General features: G+C 38.9%; 2 protein-coding genes across 12 annotated transcripts in view; one reads left to right on the forward strand and one right to left on the reverse strand.

Annotated features, from left to right (window-relative positions):
• Positions 1 to 5,267, reverse strand: part of LOC118167252 — a 237,830-nt gene extending 232,563 nt beyond the window's left edge. For all 11 annotated transcript variants that reach the window (XR_004751048.1, XR_004751047.1, XR_004751046.1 and 8 more), the window contains exon 1: positions 5,157 to 5,267. Coding sequence is in view for 3 of the 11 variants with exons in the window: in XM_035326539.1 (XP_035182430.1) it covers positions 5,157 to 5,217 (61 nt within the window). In the remaining 8 variants the exon portion in view is untranslated. The remainder of the gene's footprint in view (positions 1 to 5,156) is intronic.
• On the forward strand, positions 678 to 16,500 carry LOC118167250 (homeobox protein CDX-1-like). Its single transcript, XM_035326537.1, has 3 exons — positions 678 to 3,144; positions 12,393 to 12,538; positions 16,246 to 16,500. The coding sequence occupies exons 1-3, from the start codon at positions 2,712 to 2,714 to the stop codon at positions 16,498 to 16,500; spliced, it is 834 nt and encodes a 277-aa protein (XP_035182428.1). The 5' UTR covers positions 678 to 2,711.
• Positions 16,501 to 18,448: the final 1,948 nt, after the last annotated feature.

Consider the following 18,448-nt stretch of genomic DNA (forward strand, 5'->3'; position numbering starts at 1 on the left):
GAATCTGAAGAAAGCACAGTTTCCTTCTTAGTGGTCACAGCACATGGCCAGAAGAGTAAAACAATATCAATTTAAACAGTCATATGTTGTAAAGTATTTTCTTGAAGCAGTATGGAACAAGGAAAAAAAGTCCTCTTCCATGTCAATATGGACATACTAGTTTAAAGTGTCAAAAGGTATGTGTCGTAATTACTGCTTTTCTCATAAACGTGAATAAACACTTTTACTTTTTCTAGTTGCATAAACCAAACTATCCCATTATAGGAAAAAAAAATGAAGCAAAAACTTTTCTCATGTAGTAATGTTGCAATGGATTAGGGAATAGGATAGAGAATGTTTGCTTGGCTGTAGTTTGGTGTATCCAACATTCCTGGACGTTGAAGAAAGGCACATCAAAAGGTAAACTATGCAGTAAGACCCCCAGCTCTTCAGCAGTGTTTCCAGCTGTTGGTGTATTAGGGAGCTAAGGCCTGCAGGAAGAGTTTTGTCAAATGAACTAGAATATCTTCCAGACAGCTGGAGGGCTACAACTAAAGCTACAATAAATGAGCAAATGCTGCTTCTTCCGTTAGCTGATTTATTGGTACACCTGCATTCAGGAGAGGTACAGAAATGCTTCAAAGGATGCATCTTCAACAGATTTAAAAAGAAGGAAAGGAAATCAAAATCAGGTTAAAACAAAGTTGTAAAGAATCTTTTGTAACTACTTGAGGGCTACCAAACTACCTCACTGGTCACTGATGTGTGTTTCTAAATGATTGAGTAAAAGGAGTGAATACTCTAGTAAAAAAAATCCTAAGGTATATATAAGATCATGCTGCAGAGTTAAATCCCTTTGCATTGGTTAACTACAGAAAAAAGCTGTCCAGACACCCCAAAATGTAGTTAGATTAATATGATTTTGCTGATGTAGGAGAATTAAGCTGTTCAGACACAATGCAATCATCGGTGGCTTCCCCAGATCTGGTGAGTCCACCCCAGCAGCTGTACGTAGGCATTCTGAATGACCAACACCTACACATCTGTAAATTGAATAAAGCTCACATATGCAAATACAAAAAAAAAAAGTTTCTGCCAACCTCCCCTACCTAATGTTTTTAAAATACCTTTCAACAATCATGCCAGCAAAACACGCTCCTTCCAAAGCTCACAAAAAACAAGACATGTAGGAGCACAACTTTTACAAAAGCACACAATATGAAAATCTTAAACACTGAGACAATCACAGAAACCTGTGCTTCACCAACTAGCCGTGATATTACGAGACAAAAGATTTCCAGAAGCACAGCTAACCACCTTGTGATTACAGCCTAAGGACACCATTCCCACAAAAGGAAACAACAGTGTTGTCAGGTGTGCAAAGTGATTCTTTCCTTCTGAGAAGCAGGAGGAACCTGTAAGTTCGACTGGTGTTAAAGTGCAAAAGACACTCAAAGAAAAAATACACTTCTGAACAAAGAAAAAAACTCATCATACTTTGCACCTGTTTAAGAAAAAAATCCCTTTAACAAGTTGGTTCTTTAATAAAGGTGCAATTAAGTACCACATCATTAAAGGAACAGGAATGAAAACAGTAAATTCTCATTAAGAGACAATGCTAAGGTATCTATCTCATTAAAAAACACTTTCTCCCCTCACTCCTGGTTATATATAATCTCTTAGGAACTTGGTACTAACATAGGGTTGCTCCTGAAGTTTAAGAAACTGCTTTTTTTGTGAGCTAAAAAGCTAGAATTTGTTCCCATATTTCTAAGAAAAAGTACTACTTATTGTGAACAAACACAGCAATGAGAACAGAAAAACCTTTAGGGAAAACTACTACTCATTTCAATATCACAAACAAGACATAAGCATGGGGAAAGTGACAAATTCTGCATTCTCTCAATAACAGGCTCTCTTTCTGTTAACATTGTAAGCTAGAATAGAGAAACTTCAATCACTGTGGCAAGCAGGCAGCTCATGAATAGGCTTGCTAACATCAACAAGACTATTCGTATGAACAAATGCTCAAAATGACTATGAGACTTCTTGTATATCCTTTGTAATGTTAAAATCAGAAGGACTACTGTGGTTTGCAAGTGCTCTCCCACATGCACTAAGAGCCGAAGGCAAGAGGCATGCTCATGCAGTTAAAGACTGAATCAGTCCTCTGTTTTCAGATAAAAATATTACAGCACATTCTAACAACAGAACTAATGGATTCACAGATACCAGGCTTTACCTAACTATAACTAAGGCCTGAAGTTAGATTCTGATGTGCATTGCTCAAGTAAAATACTACTTTTACTGTCGGAACGGTTATTGGTTAACTATGTATGCAATTCTGCTTGAAGACCGGGAGATTTCAAACTACATTCAAAAAGTATAGAACCAGGATGGTAATACATAAAGGATCTGTGAGAAAGGAAGCACTAGAACTAGCAGCAAGGTGGGGTTGCCTGCATGGTCAGCCCTTCATTTGAATGCAAATGTAATTTTGGGGCAGGCAGTTATCTGTGACATCAGGCAGGACCTTAGTAAACTGTTACCACCAGCACCTGGTAAAACCATTGTTAATCATGTGTAGTAAAGGGACATCAGGGCTAGCATGAGTCATTTATAGAGCCAGTCAGGGCTAGAAAAGACAGAAAGAAAGAGGAGGGGAAGAGAGATCAAACAAACCCTGTGAGGAGCAGGATGTCCCAGCAAGACAAAGCCAGGCTGTGAGCATCATGTATGTGAGTTATCTTTTGGATAAAGAAACCAGCATGTATCCAGGACCTGCAAGGTGCAGCAACAACAACCTGCCAGTGCAAAACTTCGCATCTGCTCCCCCCTACTCAGACTACATGGGATATCACCATGTGCCAGCCCTGGACAACCACGGACAGCCTGCGGGAACCTGGGGATCCCACTATGGCCCACAGAGGGAGGACTGGAACGCTTATGGCCCAGGACCTTCCAGCACGGTGGCTGCTGCACAGATCAATGGCTCGTCTCCTGGGCAGGTCTCCTACAGCTCTGCTGATTACAGCTCCCTCCATCCTGCTGGATCCGGGGGGTTACCTCCTGTAGATACAATTAATGCACAGCAAATCTCTCCCAACAGCCAAAGGCACAGCTCTTATGAATGGATGAGGAAAACGGTGCAATCTACTTCTACAGGTATGAGGGCAGAGAGGCTATGCTGAGATGAGATTTCTCTTTTTGGGGTGGTTGGTTTTGTGTTGGGTTGTTGTTGCCACCAGGTTCTGTGTTTTGAGGAAAGCACACATTTTTAACAACAACAAAAAAGATCCTAATTGCTCTGAAAAATTCTCTTGCCACCAGTTAAATATTGGTTCAATTTTTGTATGTTGTTTTTGATCAGCTCATGATTCATTTCTTTCTTGACATTTACTGATGAAACAAACGAAGAGCAGTGTCCTTTGACAGTGAAGTATTTTCACTTAGGATATGTAAAAAAAGTGACATCAAATAATTGCTTTTAATAGTGGTCCTATAGATTTCAGGGAGGAAGCATGTCTGTAGAAAGAAATCACAATGAAAGCATCATATTTCTCCACCACCTATATTGTTTGTTTTCCTCAACTTTTAGAGTAGATATGAAAAGTTCAAGTAAAATACATATAGTATTGGGTTTGGAAAGAAACCTTTGTATTAGATACAACCTCTTAAACCTCAGAACACTGAAATGAAGTGTCTGCAGGATGAGATGCTTTAAAAACAGGACCAAAAAGGACAGGCTTGCCACACTTCATAGCTACAGTTCTCAGAATGTGCAGAAATATAAAGATCTATGGTAACACAATCAGTTAATACTATGATGGGTCAACCTCTGATGCATATGAGGTGGATGAGTTAAAGAAAAAAAGCTTCAGTCACATTTAACAAGTAAAAATAAGTCAAGAAGCCTGAGGAAAAGATTTTGGTTGTGGGAAGCAGGGAAGTAATACAAAAAATATATAACTATTAAACATACTTAAAAGATCTCTGTTCCTTGTATCAACAGAAAAAAATAATAAACAAGGAAGGAGAGAAGGAAAGGAGCAAGAGGGGAAACTGCCTGAAAAGAACAGACACAATCCGCTATAAAGTAGCTGATCCTCCAAGGTGCTGAGCAGCTTTTACATGCACAGACATCAGTAGGAAATAAGGACGCTCAGTACCTCCCCTTAAGAGATGCTCACAGTATTTTAGTGTTACATCTCAGGAAGGTTCCTTTCCTTTCAGCCCTTCCTCCCTCCCAGCTCTGTTCCATACATGCCTGCAAATGATGGTTTTCAAAGACAGTACTGAATCAATCTCTGAGAGGGAAGCAATTAATTTAAAAACATGCCCTGCAAAAATGAAAGCAACTAAACAGAAAAATTGTCTTTATTAAAATAATGCATCTAATCTGTATGGACAGACTGAGCCATACTTACTCCTGCTGAATACAACTTTAGCTCATAGGGAGTTCATAGAGGACAACCGGACAATCAGAGTACGTTGTTACTCTGGGTGAGTAAGAATTGTGGCAAATATAAAAAAATATAGGTTGCGGGGTGGTTTTTTTGGTTTGTTTGTTTGTTTTTAGTATCCATGTCTACCTATATCTAGTTGCTCTTCATTGAATGTTACCTAAGGAAAGATAGACGAGGGGGGGCAATCTCACAAAGACTTAGTTTACTTATGAGTAGACCTTATTTATACAGTGACATTTCTCCTCACAAACCCTATGATTTACAGATGGCAGCATACTTGCTCAAAAAACACTACTTCTCGTCTCATCTTTACCTACCTGCCTCTTGCTCTTGTGGATTTAAACTGCAGCTCTACCCTTCTGTCTCTTTGGGAAAGAAAACATTAGGAATTTCTGCAAGAGCAGAGCAACATCTGTTGTTTATTAGCTCTTTTTATTCCCTGTGAAACAGATATGAACTATGATTCTTAAAGATGGAAAAAATGAGGTTTAGATTTACCTGAAGTCACAAAAAAAGATTACAGAAATAACATTTATTATGTGTTCATTACTTGTTGCAATGTACTAATCATCAATAATATGATTTCACTATGGGAACACTTATTATTAATGCAAGTAATTTTTGCAAGATGTTCCTGAATATCTTCAAGAAACTCTCCTGTAATCGTATCCCTTTAAGATCAGGAGAGATTCCTTCCATGGGTTTACTTACATTGGGCAGTCTGACTTGTAGCAGCTACAGAAACAGGGCCCAGAATCAATAACATTTCCATCTCCAGGGGTTTCGTGGTTAGCTTCTCTTACTGGTGCTTTGTGGCCCCACAACATGACAAATGACAAACAAAACACTTGACTGAAATTTCTGTCACTGCCTCACATCCCATGGATCTTTTCATATTATTGTTTAAACAATTTACATGGAACAAAAGAAGAATGATTTCAAGTTAAATCTTACTGTGTGTAACTTTAAAAACATCAAATATAAAAGCATGTATTTACCTGGTATTAAGTAAAGATCATGAGATTATGCTACTTAACCACTGGAAGATCTCAGTAATGTAAGACTGTCATGCTGACTTAGCAGCACTGGAATGCATTTCCCACAGAAAACACCTGATCAGGCTTTCATCCATGTTTCCCTTTGGTTGGAGGATGTCTGAATATCCCTCTCTGCAGCTTTGAAACTGGAGGGAGTAGGACTTGATCCTAAATACAATGCACGTAGGATCCAATGCCTGGTCACTGAATTCCTGAGGGTGTTCAGGATACAGGAGAAAGCAAGTGTATTTTCACTCAGAACACTCAAAGGAGGAAACACTGGCTATTTAGTATTTTCATTCAATAGCACCAGTGGAAAAAGACCCTTCTCTAACCCTTACACTGCCCATCTCCTAAACTACCTATTCCAAACTGCCCATCTCCTAAACTAACCCTTACACAGCCCATCTCCTAAACTACCATTGTGAAAGAGCAAGCAAAGCCAAGGCAACTAGCAATTGCAACAGAGGAAAGAACAAAGCCACAGCAACTAGGGATCTGAGATGGCAATTCACATACACGCAAAGCATAATTACAGGCAAATTCTTTGATGGAAAGTACGATAAATCCATCTTGGAACAAGTTACAAAATTTACTTCTATTGATTTCAGTATTTTTACAGAGGTATGCAACCCTGCATGCAGGAGGAGACTTCACTTTTAGCCTTTGTAAGAAAATAACATACATCTGCGTAAAACCATGCCCAAAATAAAATTGAATAGGTAAGCACCAAGAAGTTTCTGCAGCAGTGAGAATTAGCTCACAAAGCTGAAAGTACATCTTCAGATCTAAAACTATATTGCCATTAAGGAGAGAGGGAAACAGAGGGAAACTAGTTATGAGCAGAGACATTTCCTGTACATGACACCACCCCAGTCATTGTTCAATAAAAGTTTACTCTGACAATTTTTCTGATTATGATGACAGGTGCTGACAGCATCATTACCTAATGCACTTTAAATCTAGAAGAAGGAAGAAGTTATACCCTCAAATCTAAGAAAGAGAAACAAGCCTCTTAAGAAGCTATTCCTACAAAATTTTGAGTTTCTAATGAACACACCCCTAGGAAAAAAATAAAATCAGTTAATTGCTTGCTTTTTAGTATATACAGTCATGGGCAATGGGATTTTTCCTGACCTTGCCACTCAGACATCTGCCTACGCTTTTGGCCACTTGTTCCCTTCTGCCAAACAAAATGCACCCAGAGCAGGCTGACCAAGCATCATTTAAAGGTGACAAAAATGATTCTGCTTTGGTTTCAATTATTTCTGTATGACAGAGATGTATAGTTTACACTAACAAAGTGAAGGACAGAATTTGGCAAGAGCTTTATTACAGAATACCAGAATGTACTCCAAATTGAAACCATTAGCACTTTAAACAGGAGTCAACAGCATAGAGGGGAAAATGCTGCAAGTCCATTGACAGGTTCTGTTTCTATGATACTACTTTGTCCTTTTCTCCATGAGTCATCTGAATACGTACAACAAGAAATTATGATCAAGACCCGTCAGAAAATACAAACACAGAATTTCACCATGCTTCACAAATCTTCATGCATCCATCTTCACAATAGTCCCCCTCAAGTCACTAAGACTTGCAGGAGGAGGACCATTACTCACACTATACAGAATCGGACCAATGTAACATTTTCTAATCGAAAGGCAGTGTGTATTTTTAAATTAAACTCTACAGAACTTCATGTGCAACACAATGTCCTTCTTCAAGACTCATTTAAATTACTTTTGTTTCACAAATTCAACGAAGTCAGTGAAATTTCCCTAAGGTGAATATGGCCCTTTCATTTCCTAACTTTTAAAGTGCATGAATATTTGCAAATAGTCTCCCTCTCTAAAAAGAAAAAAAAAAAAGAAAAAAAGAAAAAAAAAAAAGAAGAGTCAACACACACTCTGGGGCCTGAGCTCCTGTGGTCCTTACCTTTATTACAATTGCAAAAAGTAACACTAATCTCTCTCAATATTGAGCCAACCTAAAGATGCAGATGTGAACAGAGCATATCTCCATGCCAGAAAGCTGTTTTACATTTTGAGCTGACTTATGCTGACCTCCCATTATCCACTACAGACATTAATTCCCTCTGAAACAATATTAAACTATTGAAATTATGATTCTTTGTAAGTTATCTGACACTGTTCTGCACTACAACATTTCCTGTCTGAATTAGGTAGCTGGTGGATTTTAGGAACAATGTCAATTTTGGAAGATGAAGGATTTTCCTGAACAGTTAAGAGACAAGGCACTGAAAAAGGGGCCAGAGCTAGTTCTCATGCTAATTTATTTTACTTTGTAAACTAGTTGTGAGGTCTGATGGTGGCTTTTTTTCCCTCCTTTCCTGGGCTACATTGTCTTCAGTTTTGAGGCCTATCTGTCATATTGAGGCAACAGACCCTTTTAACACTTCTCTTTGCTTTGATATGCAGTCTTGTCTCTTCCTTCTCCCTTTTTTCTTCAGGAGTTATATTGCCGGAAAGGGTGATGATTTTCACAGCAAATAAAGAGGCCTTCTCCTAGCTTTATTGTCTTCAGAAGAAATACTCTGTGAATTTTATGGCCAATGGGAAAGCTGTTCCCTTCCCCCAACTCAGAACTTGGCCAGTCACAAAAATTGCTGAAGTGGGTGTGATAGAACAGGATTGTTAGAAAACTTTACATGAGATAGCTTAAGCCTGAAATGTCTTACTCCTCCTTATTCTGAAGGCAGTCTTAAGCATGGGTAAATTTTTGTTTTATTTTGGTTTTTGTCTTTTTGACAAAATTCACTTTTCTTAAATTGCTCAAAAGCAGAAAATCTGCTTCTCTAGCACAGAGGCAGACATACTGCAAAGGCAGTTACTTCAAAGCTCCTTATTTTTTCTTCCACTGAACTATCACTAAACCCTCCAACCACTTGCAGCTCCGTGGTATGACTGGCCATGACAACACTTTCCTAATAAAACAAATATATTGCTGATTAAAATGACAACCTGTCATTAATAAAAGATTAAGACTGTAGAAAGTTAAATGTTGTTCACTCACCTGAGTGAAATACACAGGATCTGACTAAAGGATTGGATTCAAACATAATCATTTATCATTGGATCATTAAATTCAGTCATCATCTACCAAACAAGTCTGAGAAGTGAAAAATACCCTTCTGCTGTCTCTGGGATGAATCCATTAGTTCTACCTCCGATTTTACTCAGGTAATAGTTACTAAAATAACATGCATCACTGTAAATAAAACCAGTAGGTAGTCTGCAAGATTCATGGCAGAATGCATTACAGTGGATCTGTTCTATCTAACAGATGAAAGTCAGAGGCTGAAGTCCTAAACTGTTTAGCGCTGTTGTTTGTTAACCTTGGAAAATAAATAAAAATGTATTTTGCCTTTGAAATCAAATGACACATGCAGAGTAATTCCAACCCAGCATCCAGGAAAGGCAAATGGAAGTCTCTCACTGACATCAGGACCTTACCCACATCTTGCTAGGAGTAAAACATGGCACTGCCAGAACTAGAAGTACCTTCTCAGAAGACCTCAGACTTCTCAGGCTGTTGATTTTAGGAAGAAAGTGTTCTCCTTTTCCCATTCCATTTTTAAAAATTACTTTGTTACCTTACTTTAAAGAAATAAACTAGGTGCAAAAGCTCCTGATCTTCCCTCAAAAAGGAAGAAGAAATCATAATTTCTACTACAAAATAAACAGAAAGGTAACTCATACAACAATGAAAGATTTTATGGAAGTTCTGTTTACCACATACATTTAATTTCTTCAGTTTAAGAAAAAACAACATCTACTACTCAAATAAGGGCTTAAGCACTTAAAATCAGAAATAGGAAGGTATATCTCAAAGTTTACCACCTTGTTTTGGCAACAGAAGAGCTTCTGATATTTGTCTGTGGCTTGTGAATGAGAATAGAGCTGAAGATAAGATCACCTTGTTGCTCCTTTGTGTACTCCATGCTAACAACACAAAGGAGACTAAGGAAACATTTTAAACATTTTGTCCCACAGAATGACCCCAAACTTTCATTTGAAGAGGAAAATCTTAACCAAAACCCAGACTAGAGAGATCAAAAGCTTAAAAATTTTCAAATAAAGCATTAAAGCACCACAGGTGACCATATGTTAAATAAACAATTTACACTTCGAATGAATGAAAACAAATGTCCTACTATGTGGACTGCACTAAACTGCTGTTCTTCAGGGACTTTAAAATTCTTACCATAATATTGCAAAATTAGCAGCACTTTTCACTTGATTAGCAGGGTAAACATAATTGGGCTAATTCTGCTTTTCACTACAGTTTTGTCATGGCAGAAATGCTGCTGAAATGAGAATGTCTAACCTAGCCAAGCACAGCAGAAGCTTCACAGGGAAGTTAACAGATTTGGGTGAAGTGTTTCTGGCTGCACAGAAGGAGCAGAAACCCCGGCAAAAGCAAGTAACAAACACAAAAAAAGCACAATTTATTTTTCCTCCTGAAACATTCCAACTAAGAGTTGGACTTGATGATCCTTAAGGGTCCCTTCCAACTCAGGATATTCTATGATTCTATGATTCTAAGCACACCAATGACCTCAGGACAGTTTAGAAATGCCCGTATCATTGTAAACTCACTATTAATGCATAGTGCTTTCCCAGGGTCGAACAGCACAGAGTACAGAAGCTGAAAGACTAAATTCTGATGTAGACCATGTTCTACAAGCCCAGGGAAAGTCCTAGAGAAAGCCTGTCCCATAGGGCATTCTGGTTATTATCCACAACCAGAGGTATAACAATATTTGTTTACAGCACTGCAGTGCCCAGGGTTTCCAGTGCTATACAGTGCACGCAGCTCTGCATCCAGGATCAATACAAACCATACAGAAAGGATCTGTACCTGAAGAACTTCAGAACATAAATAGTACCAGAGTGAGCCAAACATTCTTACAAGTAACTAAGTACTGGCTGTCAAATGCTGGAAGAGAAAGGAGTGACATGGTTAAGTCATTACCATGCGGTGTATACATGTAGCTAACAAGTGGAAGGTAATGTTAACTTTATACATGTTGGGCTATGAAAACAATGAGACTTTATTCCTCCTTGGGCATACGGGGAAAAAACATTAAATCATGAAACAAAATCATGAATTAAGGGATAAAGCACTTCCAGATTCTGCTACACTTTTGTAGACTGAATTCTGATCTCTGGGTGCTACTTAAACTTCAAAAGCAAGGGAAGCTGGAAGGACAGGCTGGGCAGAAATCAGGCCTTTGATACTGCTGATACCTGAAACCTCCAGCTATTCTCTCCTGAAGGGGGGAAGCTGGTCGCTCTGCAGTGGCATGCCATAGTGACCTACTCAGAGAATTAAATTTTACCAACTCCTGTCTGAAAAGCTATTTCAGTGATCTCCATTCAAAATCAATTCCTCTTATTATGAGTGAAAGTGTTATGAGTCTATGAGTCTGAGATTATTATATTTTTTTTGAAAAGTTAGACATGCCTACTTTTTTTTTCAGAAAAAAACCTGTAAGACAAAAATAAAGTGCTGTTGTATGAAGCTAAGCTACATCTGCAGCACTGCCAGGCTGTTAGAGGCAGCAAGCCGCAAGATGCCTCCAGTTCTGTGCATGATCTGAGAGAACCTGGCTCCAATGGTGTTGTTCTCACCTACTGGGCATGGAGATTCACAAACTGCAGCACCGCTGTGGAACACGCTGCCAAAACTACCAACTACCACTATATTCCCTGTCCCAATTCACAGAGGAAATGTGAGGAACTGTCCAGATGAATATAGACAGACAAGAAAGCAGAAAACGAACCAGCAAGACACTATTAGCAAACCCTGTAACATTGGTTTTAGCACAAAAGTGATCTAATCTTTCCAAAATATAGGAATACCTCAAAGCAGGGCTCAGGGCCCTTGGTTTTAAGCAGTTGTTGATCTCCAATATTTTGATTGCCTAAAACGAGTATTAACAATAGAGAAGAGGTGAGTGAGAAAAAAAGCATCAGCAGCCTCTCTCATTCGCAATTCTGTTTCATTACTGCCAATATCTTCTGTCCCTACAAATTACCCTGTATGGAATCGATAAGTTTCAGCTACTTGCTTCCATGTTCACTGGCTCACATCATTTGCTGTTACCTTTTAATGACCCAGATACTGCTGAGCCATGTCTGCTTCAGTCAGCTGTACCCACATCTGAAGTGATGCAGCACTGCGGCTTGCAAAAGAACAGATGCTGCTGTTCTAGTGTTGTTGAATGTCCTTTGTTAAAATTACTGCTTTCTTTTCAACCTTTTTTTTTTTAAACTAGCTGTCACCTGAAAAATCTCTATTACTATTCCTTGAGCTATTATCAAGTTGTGGATAGATTGTGCTTGATTTGTAGGAAAAACATAGCCACCAAATTGCAGTAACAACCACAATATCAAATGAGTATTTCTAGCAACTGGAACTGAGGAAGTTTGGAAGCTCTCAGCATTTTTTATGCAGTTAAATATCCCCTACATTTCTCTCTAAATCAGGTGGCAGTTTATCAGCTTTAAGAACAGAAAAACAGAGCAATTCAACACTATGTAGGAAGCCTGCATCAGAGTTAGGAACAGATCCCAGGTTTCATGACTCCTCTCTCTTAACAAGAACATCTTCCCTTTCCCGAATGACAACCCAAGGACAGTAAAGAATATGAGCACCAGTTTACCTTCTATTTACTAAGGAGCAAACCCAAAATCTGGTGGTATGAACCTCGTGTTGTAAATCAAGACTAAGTCTGCTACAGTCAAGGGAGTCACTTGGGGTAAGTGCCTAGAGAACCAAGTCTAAAATACCCACAAACGTTACCAAATGCAAAGTCAGATATTTTATGTTACTGAAGTTAAAAAATTCTAGCTTGAAGCAATGTGTTCTTCTTTCAAAACAGGTAAAACAAGAACAAGAGAGAAGTACCGAGTGGTTTACACTGATCATCAGAGATTAGAATTAGAGAAGGAATTTCATTACAACAGATACATTACAATCAGGAGGAAGTCTGAACTTGCTGCAAACCTAAGACTTTCCGAGAGACAGGTAGAGTATGGATCACCCATTCAGAGTTTCCTTTGCATTTATTATTGCTGATGAGGAGATAACCACACCGGTTAAGAACGCGGAAATGCTAATACCCCTAATAACCAACATGACCGGGTTCCCTTTGCAGTTAAGGAACTCAAACTATCCAGCTGAATGGCCTGCCGGCTTTCTTTCTACTCTTTTCTAATTATCCCATCAGCACTAGCTCAGCTCACATGATGACAGCAGAGAGCTGTGCAACAACACAGAAACACAAACACCAGTCTGACAGCCTTGTTCTGAGAAAATATCAACAGAATGCTGCCCAGAGGTCTTGGTTTGGCTGAGGCAGTGGTAGGGGGTGAAAGCTTTGCAAAACTTCCAAGCAAAAGTCCTGGTTCTACTGAAGTCAATGGGAACTCTAACTGCTTTCAACAAGGTCAGCCTTAGCAGGAGTACAGCTACTAAATATAAGTGATGAATTCACTTATGCTCAGGACACTGAAGATGTTTGTCTCCTTGGCTACCTCCAACCTTTTGTTAATAATTTCCTGCACTCTTGCTGCTCCTTTCCTCCTTATTTCCTCCCATCCCCTCCAAATTCCCCTTGCATTCCCACAACTTAAAACAATCCTTCCAGGCCAAAAGATAAATACAATTTGCTCTGGAGCCATTCAGTGCCATGCTCTCCACTCATGCAGTTGCAGTGCGCGTGCCACCTCCTGTGAGAGCAAAGCAGGAACCCGGCCCCTGGCTCATGCAAACCAAGATAAGATACTGAGCTAGATCTTCCACAAAGACTCTCGTAAAATGAGCTGAGCATGTGTTCTGTCGCATTTGATTGGGGAGTTTCTTGATGCCGTACACTGAAGGAAGCAGTGATCTGCAAAATTAAAAGCTTTATTAGAGGATCTCCATGAACAGATTTTGGGGGAGAATATGCTCATTTGTCGGCCTATTTGCAACATGAATAACTATCACCACACCATTTTCCTCAATCAGTTACTATTTAGTACCATTCATTGAAGATTATGCCTGAGTCACCATTGTTTTAAGGGCTCTATTGAGCAGGGACAACTCAAAATCCACCTAGCTGTAGCACTGTGCATCCCTCTTGCACTTGTCTTCCACAGCACACACACTCGAAGAGCTTACAGTAATGGAGAAGCAAATACTTTGTAAATACTTCTCAATCTGCTGTTGAATGCAAGTATATATTGAAAATTACAATTATTTCAACTGGGTATAAATAACATACGATTTGTTTACTGATTGGCTGCTTAAATTTTAATAATTACTTCATTATTAAGACTGAATTTAAAAACGAAGACCCTCTTCTATAAGCAGCCAACAATATTTGCCTGAAACTTCCCCAAGGGGTGATAATTCTTGATAAACCTTTTGTTAGCAGATTAGGAGTGGTGATACAAAAAAGTACAACACATTTTTTGACATGTAGCAGGACTTGTTTGGCAGGGTAACATGGCAAAAGTTTTTGCAATGTTTGCTCATCATCATCAATATTTTATAAACAAAATTAATTCCATTGCATAAAGACTGCATCTCTGAAGTCACTCTTGAAAATTTAAGATTAAGGAGGAAATATCTCATCTACACTCCCACTGCTCATCTTTCACACAAAATTAAACTCCATTGGATGAATATGGCTGAACACACACTGTCCTATCCCAAGTTGCACTGCACTGAATCTAAAACCTGAAACAACTGTCTAAAAAAGCTTTCTTTTTGTCCTGACTATGCCAAAAATCCCATCCAGGACATTGAAGAGATTATCTCAAGACAGAAGGACAAAGAAAAATGCTTAAACAAGAAAGGAAAAATGTGATATCTAGTACCAAGTAAGTGGTATAATGAAGGATTTCTGAAATAGAAAGGATACAGAAATAAAGAGATGGTGAGGACAAGAGGAGAGAAAATTAGACTTCAAGGGGAAGGGTTACTTACACAACTGAACAGAAGAAAAAATACTGAAAGAAAAGAAAGCAACAGGTAAAGAACAACTCAGATGCAATTGATCACGTTGACTTTTAGTCTAACATTACAGATTTGTATTTACCTGTGTTTGGTAATTGGTATTCAACCTTGAAATGCCTCCTAAAACATATCTCTGGAGCACTGCTACAGGTCTGCACCCCTAGTTTAATAACAAATCAGAATAAAACTCTAAATTCAAAGCAGGTAACACTGAACACAGAGGGTAATTCTGAATCAGATGTTAGTTTGGGTTTTAGGTTGTTTCATTTTTTCATGCATTATGGCAAATGATGGGCAAAGCACAAAAAGCATGAACATTACCACAGCACAATACCAATGGATATTGGAGAGTATTCGAGCCAGGTTTAACAGAACATCATTTGGTACTGAAGTGATATTCCAGAAACTACGACAAAAAAAAAAAAAAAAAAAAACTGACAAGTGTTTGAAATGATAGCCTTGGACTTAAGGAATCTGAGTTCAAATTTTTACAATCTTTATGTGCATCTGAAATCTTCACGTTCAGCTGGAAAATGGGAATAATAATGGCTCAAGAATAAGCACATCAAGATTCCTTAAGATTTTTTTGTGGGACTTCACCACTAGGTTTCTTTTAGTAGCTACAGATATTACCACTTCTTACTGTTTTACCCACTTTCTGATCATTGCCTAGTTATCCTTTGCTAAGCAGCTAGAAAGGAAAAGAAAACAAATCAGTATTTATCAGCAAACCACAGATTTGGGGGAGGGGGATTATGCAAAATACTGACAAAAGTGCTTCCTTTGTCATCTGAACAGCAAAAGAAAAAAAAATCTGAATGTGATAGCTTGACCCATTATGGGGACTACATATAACATGGAGCCATTTCCAAGGATAAGTAGTAGGCACACACTTGTTTAAACTCAGAGCTGGGAACTCATGTCCAAAGACATTTCTGTTGCCACAGAACAGTCGCTCTTTCACACCTGAACAAATTCTGCTGTATTACTCCTCAGCTTCATCTCATATCCTCACTTGTTCCATCCTAATCAAAAAACATGAAACTCTTCAACAGTCGCTTCATCTCTTCTCAAAGATCGCATTTCCATGACAGCACAGTAACTATGATATAAAGTTACGGACTGTGTGGGAAACAGCAGCAGATTCTGGCTCCATCTACACATGCAATAAAAGTCACTTAGCTGTTAAGGCACCACTTCCATTACACTTTGAAATAACGTGTACCCATGGTGACATTCTGCTCAGAAGTTTATTTCCATTGGCTTACACAGTGGAGCAAAGGAATTAATGTTCAGCATCCAAGCAGGAAAGCTTTTGTGCCTCAGTGGACAGGCCAGTAACAGGTTTTGAGTTGCTCTGGCTTAGGACATACAGTTTTCAATGTAAGGATACTCTCAGATTCTTCTGGTCGTAACTGTGATGCATGAGATTCTGTTCTATTAAATTTTGTACCAAAAAAAAAAAAAATCAAAGCTCATTCCATTAAGAAATGCCTCCTAAGAATAACACTAAAAAACTGTTTATCAAGCTAAACAATTTATTACCAGATAGGAAAGATTACCTGTGTGAAAAAAGCAAACAGTTCTATTGTCTCCATTTGCTATTGCCTTTCTCACTGGTCCTCATGCAGTTGAGGACCAGTTGCTCTTTTGCCCCTTGAGTCTATACACAAAGCACCACATTGCAATCCATTAGCAATTGAAAAAAAAATTTCTCTGCTTCTCTGCAGGTGAAAATCTGGTTCCAGAATCGCAGAGCCAAAGAAAGAAAATTAATGAAGAAGAAAATGACTCATTTTGACGGCAGCAATCTTGGCTCTATGCAGAGTGACTCTGGCTCAGTGAGCCCAATGCCAGCTCCTGACCAACAGACTCGTTCAGAAATGTCCAGTTCTTTATTTCCACCTCCACCTCCTCCACCTCCGCTTCCAATGAATGGCTTGCAGCACAGCGGGAACCTGCAGCAAGTAGTGGCCTCTCAGTAAGGCTGCCTGAAGAGCTACTGCTTAACGAACACTATAAACTACCAGTACACGGAGCACTACAGTATGAAAGAGAGAGGATATCTGGTGCTGCTTTGCAGGAGTCCCCAGCATGACAGTTCTGTGCACATAAACTTCAAGTTCAGTAAATCAAGAGTCACTTGCCAGGTCTGCAGGATAGTGCGAGTTCCCAAAGGCAATGGAGCTGCTGTGTGCCAGGAGTCCCAGCTGCAGAGAGCCTCTGCGAGAGGATGCCGTGCTGCCCGTGGCACAAGGCAAGCCTCCCTCCAGCCACACAGCAGGTGGGTAGGCACTGGGAGGGAAGAGAGCTGAGGACTAGGCATGGCCATCTGTTACCTTATGCTGCAGACAAAAAAAAAGGGCACAAACCAGACCTCAAGCAATATGACGTTGCTAGGGCAACGTCATATTAACCATGGCTTAATGCAAGTGCTCTGTGCCTCGCCCCTAGGCAAGGAGTATATTCCTTCTCCTTCAATCTCCACACAGGTTCCAGGTGCCAGTCTCACTTTCATGGACTCTACAGGTGGATCTTGATAAGCGGAAACCTGGCTTACATGTTTTGAGCCACTTGATGGAAAGCCTGGGTTGTGGTGGCTACACTCAACTGTGTTTTAAGTGCAAAAGTCAAGGATGAGCTTTTAGGATTTTTTTTTGTTTTGACAGGTATGATTTCCAATGCTCCATATGCTGGTATAAACATGCACTCAGTCTTACCATTAACGTTTCAAAAATATTCTGGAAATGTGAATCTTGCCCTAAGTTCATTTTTGTTAGAACAAAAATCAGGTTGAACTCATTTTGTATCCTAAACAAATAGTAAAGGGGGGGGGGAGGAAATCCTCTTTAAAATTGTAGATATTTAAAAGAGTGATTTTGTTTTATTAGACAGCATAACCCATGGATAGAGATGCAATAATTGCACTCAATTTTACATTTGGACCACTTTTCAGAACTCTTGTGACATTAAAAAACTCTGAAAAGCTACATTAACAGAAGGTAAAGCAAAAATATTTAACCTGAATACAAGCTCTTGCCAATTTCTAAGTGTCACCTAATACTCAGCTCCTAAACTGTCCACTGAGGATCAAAATAGGAGGTCTCAATTCCTAAAGTGATGATCTTCTCTATAATAAGCAGCATGTGGAAGATAATCACTACTTAAAAATAATCCAGATACCTACTTCCTGAGTTGACTACCAATTGCACGTTCATATCTTTTGATTCCAAAGGGAACATCTTTACAGCACCCAGGTAATTTGGAAACTCATACTCCCCTTTATCAAAAGGGATTCAGAAATTTAGGATGCCTACCCTCACAAATTTCCAGCAAGGTGTCCTACTAAGCATCTCCAACACTGTTGCAAATAAGACTTAGAAGCATTAAGTCATTTAGGCACTACATTCTTTTTGTTTTTGTGTTGTTTTTTTCTTAATTATAACAAATAGTACTATTAGATCATCAAAATGTTCGTAATGTAAAATTACTTTGTATATACAGAACATTAAAATAAATGACTTTTTTCAAAAATCTTTTTCCATGTGATATCAGCTACTGTAGCAAGTGAACATTAAGATTTTCATGAACACTGTGACTGAATTGTAATATCAAGTTTAAAAGCAGGATTAAAGTAAAAATGCCTAGAATAAGTAGAGAATGGCAAAACCAAGATGGTTCATGGAGCTGGCAGTTTTCACTGTTTCTTGATTTTACTTACCATTTTCTGGTTGTGAGAAGGGTAGCATGAAGTAAGATTATGCTTAAAATGGATGCACATCTACACTGTAACATTCCCACTCCTCCCTTTCATTGTGCTGCCAGCAACAGTAGGTTTAGCTTTGTGTTGGTAAGACAGCCAAACGAGATGAAGAAACTACAATTCAAAGTTCAGCAACAGATTTCCACACATTATGGAAAGTAGAACGTGAC

The sequence above is a fragment of the Oxyura jamaicensis genome, chromosome 4, assembly GCF_011077185.1.
Source record: "Oxyura jamaicensis isolate SHBP4307 breed ruddy duck chromosome 4, BPBGC_Ojam_1.0, whole genome shotgun sequence".
Classification (NCBI taxonomy): domain Eukaryota; kingdom Metazoa; phylum Chordata; class Aves; order Anseriformes; family Anatidae; genus Oxyura; species Oxyura jamaicensis.